The 9,782-nt window shown below is 42.6% G+C and overlaps 1 protein-coding gene across 1 annotated transcript; it reads left to right on the top strand.

Moving 5' to 3' along the window:
• Positions 1–2,930: 2,930 nt before the first annotated feature.
• Positions 2,931–3,866, top strand: LOC105827137 (olfactory receptor 1N1). Its single transcript, XM_012665160.1, has one exon. The coding sequence runs from the start codon at positions 2,931–2,933 to the stop codon at positions 3,864–3,866; it is 936 nt and encodes a 311-aa protein (XP_012520614.1).
• Positions 3,867–9,782: the final 5,916 nt, after the last annotated feature.

The following is a 9,782-nucleotide window of genomic DNA, read 5'->3' as shown; positions in this document are numbered from 1 at the left end:
ATTATAAATGTTGACACTAACAAGTCTCTAGGGAACTCTGTCCCATGGGTCCCTGTGTCTGTAGGTGATCCAAGTGGAGCATGTTCAGCCTCCTCCTGCTAGTAGCCTGATGAGCCAGCAGCTCCTTGTTTCTGAGTCTGTCGGTTCAGATATCAATATATAAAATACTTCAAAATTCCTGGAGACCCAGGTCAGGTGGGATCAGAGTACCATGTGTCCCAGGTCATCTCCAATACTCAGTACAGAACCTGTTCTTTCTGCTCTTCTCTGTTCCAGCTGATGAATGCAGAAAGCCTGCTCCAGCCGCCCCTTCAGATCTGGCTTTGACTTTGCTTTGCAATTCTTTGTAAATCTCATCGGCTCCTTATGTGGAATCCTAGTCTCTCCCTCTCTCCCTTTATCCCCGCTAAACTAGGGTTTTCACCTCAGTGTGGCTGTCATTTCTGCTTCTGGATGTTTGCCTTTTGTATTTACTATTCTTGATCCTGAACCCTGATTCCAGTTAATCCCATCACAAAGATTGTCAGAAACATGAATTAAAAACATCTGCATCACCTTCTTGTCAGTAACCAAGGTGGCGGTAAGCAGAGAAACTAGAGACAAACAGGTGTAGGCTGGCAGTTTCCACCTTTGGAGTACTCTCTCCGCCGTACTCGAGCCTGACCTGCTCTTACCTGTTGTCCAGCACTAGAGGAAGAGGCAGTGGAGGTAAGTAAAGGGACCTCATCACCCTGGGATGACAGAGGGAGGGGTTGTCCCAAGCTTCTGGAAGCACCTCATTGATGCCTCAAGGATCTACAGAGTTTTCTGAGGCCATAGATGGGATGAAGGATGAGAAACCCTGTTAAGGAAAGGAAAAACCAAAGGAAAGGGCAAAGGATACCAGTATAAGGGGCCTGAGGAGAGGAAAAAAGGACAGAAGGTGAAAGCTAGGTTTACAATGGAGAGGTTTAGACCCCTTTTTTGATGATTTGGCAAATTTTCTGATGTTAACTGGGTCATGCCATAGATTTGACAGACCTCTATTGGAATAGCGTGATCAAGGCGTTGCGTTGTATGCAGACATACAGATTTTTAAAGGACATACTGCTTTTCCCTAAAATAACTAACTTGCTGAAGACAAAGTCCACATGTCAGAAAAGAATGGCATTGTCAACCTGTCTATATCACCCTCCTCTTGATGGAACACACAACCAGCTGGGCGTTGAGAGGGTCTCTTGCCCTCCAGGGCTTGTTTACAGTAATGTGTCTCATTGGAAGAGTCAGACTACTCTTTGTGAGGCATCATATTCCCCACTGAGGGATAGAGTAGGGGAGAAAATAACTTGGCTTTCTGATCTCTCAGAAAATGTTGTGTAACTCTGAGGTGTGTTCTTCGTGAGTGTGGGGTTCATGGGGAGATAAATGTGTGATAATATTCCTCTTGCTGTGGTTTGAAGTATTAACTTCGAAATATGAACAATGCTTCAGTAAATCTTCTATTGACTTGGAGGAAAGTTTTTCTTAGCTATAGACTCTCAATAAAAATCAAGAAAAGGAACACATTTACATCTATAAGATACTGATAATAATTAATAATAAAAAAATGAAAAGATAGCTGACTTAACCAGTCTAAGAACCTGGATACCCTGGTTATTGTAACGTATCTTCCTCCAAGACATAGTGTAAACTTTCTCAATCACTTCATCCTTTTGAACTTTACCTAAATTATTTGTGAATCATAGGGAAGGGTAGGACTAAATGAATTATTCTTAATCCCATTGAGCATCGAAATGCCTGACAAGGGTTTAGTTTTACTTTTATTTTTCTTTTTATATACAGGTACCCAGATTGTATCCTAGAGCATGTAAATGCAAATAGTTCTCTGGTGTGGAATAGGATTCTGTATTTTTAACATACATGTCACTTGCTTATGATAAACTGGTCCACAGCCGAATGCTTGGGGACTGCGGGAACAGAGGAACATTTAGGTTCAATCCAGTTCTAAAAAGTCATTGTTCTTCTACAAAAGATAATCATATGAGGCAGTAAGGGCAAGGGAGACCAAAGAGGTTAAACTAGGCATGCTGAGGGATTAAACATAAATGTGGTGGTAGAAAATTACTTTCTATTTATATTGATTGATAGTGCAGTCTCTGGGGCCCATGCTGTGGGTTTGAATTCTGTCTCAAATATTTATGACCTATTGTCCTTGTGCAAACTCCTGAAACATCCCTACCCTCAGTTTTCTTACACAAGGGTAAGAGTAATAATCTCCGCATCCCAGTGTTGCTTAAGGATTAAAGAAAACCATCTATGTAAAGTGCTTAGTAGAGTGCCTGACATATAACAAGCGGTTAACATATAACAAATGTTAGCTATGGGGCAAGGATGATGACGATCACAAAAACTCAAAGGCAGGGAGAAATGCAGGACGTCATATTTTCTTTTTCAGAAGAAATAATGAGGAAATAAAAGGGCATGAGTCCTTCATATCCTCTTCACTATAAATAAGACATCATGAGGATTTTTAAAAGAAGAATTTTGTGTGGGCTTTTTAGCTACCTCCCCAAATAATGTAAGGTTTAGCTCACCTCAATCTACCTGTGTCTACATCATCCTGCAGTGATGAGACTGACATGGGCTGTGGAACTAGTCTACCGCATAGTAATACCAGGGATGAACATGCCCAGTCCTTACTGGAAGAGTGCTCTCTGCATAAATGATTGAATAGAGGGAGAGAGAGGGGTAAGGAAGAAAAATATGAGATTTCTGAGAAAGAGAGAAAGGAAGGCAGTAGTAGGGTCAGATTGAAGGTAGAGTCAGGATGGGAGATAATAATGAATTTAAAAGAAGTGTTGGAGTTGGAACATCTGGGAGACAGCACACGCAGCTTTGGAAGAAATCTAGCCTTCTAACTGTCCCCCCCAGCCCCCAGATGCTGCGGAGCCATGGAAAACCAATCCAGCATCTCTGAATTTTTCCTCCGGGGAATATCCAAGTCGCCAGAGCAGCAGCAGCTCCTCTTTGGAATTTTCCTGTGTATGTACCTCGTCACCTTGACTGGGAATGTGCTCATCATCCTGGCCATTGCCTCCGACGCACAACTCCACACCCCCATGTACTTTTTTTTGGCCAATCTGTCTTTTGTTGACATGGGTTTAACATCCTCTACCGTTACCAAGATGCTGGTGAATGTACCGACGCGACATCGCACCATCTCCTATGCTGGTTGCCTCTCACAAATGTATTTCTTTTTGATGTTTGGTGATCTGGACAGCTTCTTCCTGGCTGCCATGGCGTATGACCGCTACGTGGCCATTTGTCGCCCTCTCCACTACTCCACAGTCATGCGCCCCCGCGTCTGTGCCCTGCTGCTCGCCTTGTGCTGGGTCCTCACCAACACTGTTGCCCTGACTCACACCCTCCTCATGGCTCGGCTGTCCTTCTGTGTCATTGGGGAAATCGCTCACTTTTTCTGTGACCTCCTTCCTGTCCTGAAGCTGTCCTGTTCTGACACCCACATTAATGAGTTGATGGTTTTTGCCTTGGGAGGCACAGTGCTCATCGTCCCCTTTCTGTGCATTGTCGTCTCCTACGTCCGCATCATCTCTGCTCTCCTGAGGGTCCGAGCCCCGGGTGGGAGGGGCAAGGCCTTCTCCACCTGCAGTTCCCATCTCTGCGTTGTGTGTATGTTCTATGGGACCCTCTTTAGTGCCTACCTGTGTCCCCCCTCTGTAGCCTCCGAAGAGAAGGACATTGCAGCAGCTGCACTGTACACCATAGTGACTCCCATGCTGAACCCCTTCATCTACAGCCTAAGGAACAAGGACATGCAGGGGGGCCTAAAGCGGCTCCTCAGTCCCAGAAGAATTTTTTCCTCTTAGATACAGTGATAGCAACATTCAGTGAAAAGACGCAGACCTGGAGTCAGACAAACTGGCTTCAGATTAGGTCTGCCACACCCTAGCCAGGAGATTGTAGCCCAGCTACTTAATCTCTTTGAGCCTTCATGTTCTCATCTGTAAAATGGAGATAATAGGTGCTATCTAATAAGGTGACTTGGAGGATTAACTGAAATAAACTATGAAATGCATCCAGAAGAGTGGTGAATAATAGTATGTGTTCCATAAATGAGAGCAATCATTGTTATTACTATTGTTAGTTTTCGTTTCTCCGAAGTCAAAACATCTTTTCTGTGAGATTCATTTGTTCAGCATATATTTACTGAATATTTACTGTGTGCTGGGAGCTAATATAAGTGCTAGGGCAGATCTCCCCAACATTTTTGGCACCAGGGACTGGTTTCATGGAGGACAATTTTCCCATGAAACCAGAGGTGTGGGGGGCTTGGTTTCGGGATGATTCGGCAGTGATGCAGGCGATGGTAAGCGGCTGTAAACACAGATGAAGCTCGCTTTCTCGCTTGCCACTCACCTCCTGCCCTGCAGCCTGGCTCCTAACAGGCCACAGACTGGTACTGGTCCGTGGCCCGGGCTTTGGGGACTGCAATGCTAGGGAATAATGCTGAGGAAGACAAAGTCCCTGTTTTTTTTTTTTTTTTTTTTTTCAGCAAATTATGGGTGTACATACATTTAGGTTACGTGTGTTGCCCTTGGTTCCCCCCCCCCACCGAAGTCCGTGTTTCAAATATGTCCATCCTTCAGGTAGTGCGCATTGCACTCCTTGTGTATACAAATACCCGTCCCCTCCTCCCTCCTCCCCCCTCCTCCCGCCGCCCTTCCCGTGGTACAGATGATTAGGTTAGGTGTGTTGCCCTTGGTTCCCCCCCCACCGAAGTCCGTGTTTCAAAAGTCCCTGTTTTCATGACACTTTCATTCTAGGTTAGTAATTTCTCAACCATTAAAAATTTCAGCGCACCTGTCTTCTTCATAGAACTAAGTGGAAGTTAAGACAAAAGAAATAAAGAATGGAGGTTATATTCCAGGAGATGCCACATAGGTAGAGTTCCCCTGCAGAAGATTGAAATTCAATGTTTAGATTTCCACGCTGCTTGTCGAACCCATAGTTTGCCAGGATTTCACCAGGAAGGGTGCTAGAGCTCCTCATGCTGCTTCTGCCCCCTGCTGTTCAGAATGTCCGATGGCAGCATCTTTTTCGTGACTCAGGTGAGAACGCTGCAACCTCTTTCCTTATTTGCCTGAAGGTTTGCCTCCAGATCTGAAAGGGCCACCAGCAGTTTAAATTAGTTGCAGAGATGGAAAAGAAATGATTTTAAAAGACACATGAGGTTTCATCTGTCTTTAAGAATCTTAGAAATATTAAAAATATGGTTTTAAAAAATACAAGCCATATAATTTTGATTCTTTACATCTGGTATGACCAAGTGTCCACTGGCTGCCAAAACCTCCTCCCCACTGCAGTTTGCTTCTCAGATCCAACCTATCCTAGAATGTTTTATGACTCATGCACTTTTTCAGTGAATAATTATTGATCATCTTCCATGGAATCAAACTGTACCAGACTTCAGCAGTTGGTGAGTACAAATGTGAATCATTTAGATGCCACATCTTACCACTTGAGGATTCCATTTGTTTGATGACCTGGAACAGGAATTCTGTTCTCTCTAGAACTTCTTTGCAGATATTCCCTCTAGAAGTCCTTAAATGGAGTGAGAAGGGTGTTCTCATATAACCAGAGATGGTTACGACCTGGAGTCTTTCTTCTCTCATCTCCTTAGTCTAGAACTCTCCTTCCATTCTATTGACATCTATTGCTCTGCAAACTGTGGGCCAGTGACAGTATCCTCTGAGCCACTGGCGTCTAGCTTTCTTCTGTCATTTGCACTGGCAATAGAATATCTTCCACTTATAAGGAGCGTGTCTTTCAGGAGAGGGTTCCTTGACAGGTCTCTAAGACCCATGATGACATAGTAGACATGAGGAGGTTTGAGGTGTGAAATTACTAGATATAGCCTCACACTGTATCTACAACCTATGTCCACTCTGCTATCCTAAACCTGCTGCTCAGAATGACCCAATCAACCCAACTTATTTACTCTTGGTTGTTTCTTGAGGTGGCCTTCTGGTTTCTTTCTCCAATCTGATCCTCAGGGACCCTCAATCCATTTATAGTGCAGTACTTGTCTGAATCCTATTTGGGTATGGTTTAAGTTCTTTCCCACATGCCCCAGGCAAATGGGAAGATGTGACTGGGTGTCCACTTTGGTTTACCAATATAATTCTGTGGCAGTTAGGAGTTAGGTCAGCACAGAGCAAAGTTTCACCAAGGGACATTGTTGCCTATCGCTGTTTAACAGTCTAACATTCTTGGATTCCACCCCGCCAAAATAGTTACCAATGTATTCAAAGTTCCAAACGTATTCCTCCCTTCATAGACAGTCATGCGTTTCTTAACTATGAGGATATGTTCTGGGAAATGTGTTGTTAATTAATTTTGTCATTTTGTGAACAGGCGTGAGCCACCGCGAACATGATTCAAGGAGACAGGGCACCAAGCTCTTGGTTGGAGACATGCATTAATTGCTCTGTTTGTCTCTGACTGTCTCCAGGACAGATGCCCTATTGCAGTGCTCCCTAAACTGTGACGTTCATTAGAATTAGAATCACCTGAGGATCTTGTTAAAGATGCAGATCCCAGCAGATCCCAGCTCCCCCTCCAGAGATGCTCATTCATGAGATCTACAGCCAGGTGATTCTGAGGCGAGTGGTGCTAAGAGTAAACCTTGAGGAAACACTGCCCTTAGGAAGAGTGTTGGGTACTTGCCCCGTGAGTGTAAGTCCAAAAAGAGTTGGGGAAAGACCCTCCCTGCCAGATTCAGGTTTCCCCTACTTAAGTGTTAGTTTGAGATATAGATAGGGATTTTTCTCCCAAATGGAAATTCTTTTTTGGTTAGCTGCTTATAAAATTAATTCCTCTTCGGCTGGGCGCGGTGGCTCACGCCTGTAATCCTAGCACTCTGGGAGCCGAGGTGGGCGGATCGTTTGAGCTCAGGAGTTTGAGACCAGTCTGAGCAAGAGCAAGACCCCATCTCTACCAAAAATAGAAAAGAAACTAATTGGACGGCTAAAAATATATATAGAAAAAATTAGCTGGGCATGATTGCGCATGCCTGTAGTCCCAGCTACCTGGGAGGCTGAGACAGGAGGATTGCTTGAGCCCAGGAGTTTGAGGTTGCTGTGAGCTAGGCTGACGCCAGGGCACTCACTCTAGCCCGGGCAACAGAGCGAGACTTTGTCTCAAAAAAAAAAAATTAATTCCTCTTCATGATGGAAATCCAAATAACATAAACATGAAAACAAAGGAGAAAATCAAAGTACTTCACCCTTTCATTATTTATTTTTTATCCTTCTAAGATGGCTTTTATTCATAAACATATATGTTTACATAAATGAGATTTATTTTATGGTATTTTACAGCTTTCTTTTTCTATAATAATTTATTGTGACCATATTTGCATTTCTACTTCCATGCCTATCAACACATACATGTGTACTTAAAATTTTTAATTTTTAGTCAATCTCTTATCAAATTCACACAAAGATTCACTGTGAAAATTTATTAAAGACTATGCTATGCCCTAAGATCATCTCTTTTGTCAGTGTCTGATCAAGGCTACTTCAATATCTCTAAAAGCATAAATTTTAATGGCTCCACTATCTTTGTGCCTCGGTGCCTGTGGCTCGCTCTTTTGGAGAGAGAAGAATTCAACTGTGAAAATACATGAACAGTGGAAGCGCAGATGGAACTCTGTGCAAAGGGAGGCAACAATGCTAGATTGTTTTCATGCACTCATAGCCTAGGGCAAAGGTTATGGAATGAAATTAGATGAATAGCAGAGAAAAGTTATTCCACATACCAAACTCCTTCAAAATGCATGAAGATTTCTGTCCTTGCACCTCAAAACAGATTCTAGTTTAAGCCGTCACCACAGCCTTCGATGTCATCCAAGCTACTTGTTGCATACTAATTAGTCTTACCTTTATGTACAAAATTGGGTAATTGTATTGCATTTTGCATAGGGCAGGTAAGGGAGAAAAAGAGAGGAGGTAAAGACTGCAGTAAAAATAACAATAACGTAGATTGGACTCAAGACAAATGCAATCTCATGGGCTATGTAAAAAACATGGCAAGTTAAATGAGGCCTTTTAGAAATGAATGAAATCATTTAAAGTAAAATTGTTCAATGTCCTGCCAAGAACTTAAGTATCCTTTTGTGGGGCTTTTCTGAAATCATCTAGTACTTTATACCTGATGTACAATTTAATGTGCATCACGTGTGAAATAATTGTTTCAGTTAGTTCAAAAATATAAAAGTATTTTTTTTAGAGTTGTTATAGATAGAACATTTTAACATGCCTAAATCTTCAAGGAAAATGAGAACATTCTGAGTGACATTAGCAAAGTTACAAGTCACACCTGAAATTCCGCAAAGCTTAAAGGAAACAAGGACCCACAGATGGATATAGGATATAATTTTTTTTCAGAGCTTTGGCTTCATTTTCATTAAGCATATAGTCTGGTGTGATGGTACAAAGCATGATATGTAGTAACTGGTATGTCCATATTATATATAAAGGAGAAAAGAAAATCTGATAGCTCAGTAAAGAACTCATATATTAGAGACTGAACACAGGAATTTACTGCACCCATAATTAATCTGAAAATATCAGCATGAACTACCGATTTCTCTATTACTAAAATAAGCTGTCTCCTGTTTCACTCTACCTACTACCACAATTCATGTAAGGTGTTATAAATGGGCATCCCACAACTTCCAAGATTTAATTCAAGATTCTGCAGCATCAGTGTCACGTGGCAACTTATTAGAAATGCAGATTATTGGGCCCCACCCCAGAACTACTGAATCAGAATTTGTGGTGGTAGATCCCAGGAGTCTGAGTTTTTTTTTTTTTATTATTTATTATTCCAGGATTTTGAGAGGGTACAGACATTGGAGTTACACTTTATGTCTTTGCCTCACCCAAATGTGGGTTAAAGCTATGCCCTTCCCTCCCTTTAGTGCTCCCCGTGTCCTTTAGTTGTAGATTTGGCCCCCCATCCCCCTAATCCCTAGAGAGTATTTCTGCCATGTGATCAACCTAGTGTTGATCAGTTAGTACCAATTTGATAGTGAGTACAAATGGATCCCGTTCTACTGCTCTTGTGGTGCCCCACTTTGGATAATGGGCTTAAGTTTAATCCAGGAAAGTATAAGAGGTGCTAGATCACTGTCGTTTCTTATGATGGAGTAATATTCCATTGTAAACATATACCAAATAGGAGTCTGAGTTTTAACTACCACTCCAGGAATTCTTGTGTATACTAAAGTTTGAGCAGCTTTGCTTTTCATTCTTCATTTGGGAAGGCAGGATGTTCACGAAGGATAGTCAGTGCTGACTCCGGAGTGACATTTCTAGGAAAATGATAATGCTTTCAGAGAGTTAAAACTCTATTTGATCATATTTCAAAGGAGGCCAGTATGAAACACTCTTTCGTTAAAGATCGAATATGTGGCCGGGCGTGGTGGCTCACGCCTGTAATCCTAGCACTCTGGGAGGCCGAGGTGGGTGGATTGTTTGAGCTCAGGAGTTCGAAACCAGCCTGAGCAAGAGAGAGACCCCGTCTCTACTAAAAATAGAAATAAATTACTTGGACAGCTAAAAATATGTGTAAAAAATTAGCCAAGCATGGTGGTGCATGCCTGTAGTCCCAGCTACTCGGGAGGTTGAGGCAGAAGGATTGCTTGAGCCCAGGAGTTTGAGGTTGCTGTGAGCTAGGCTGACGCCACGGCACTCACTCTAGCCCGGGCAACAGAGTGA

This window comes from Propithecus coquereli, unplaced genomic scaffold (genome assembly GCF_000956105.1).
Source record: "Propithecus coquereli isolate 6110/MARCELLA unplaced genomic scaffold, Pcoq_1.0 Scaffold975, whole genome shotgun sequence".
Classification (NCBI taxonomy): domain Eukaryota; kingdom Metazoa; phylum Chordata; class Mammalia; order Primates; family Indriidae; genus Propithecus; species Propithecus coquereli.
The sequence above is the reverse complement of the archived record's forward strand: the minus strand, read 5'-3'. Positions and strand labels throughout refer to the sequence as shown.

Coding starts and splice junctions, on each gene's coding strand:
- LOC105827137 (XM_012665160.1), top strand. CDS start 2,931: ATGGAAAACCAATCCAGCATCTCTGAATTTTTCCTCCGGGGAATATCC.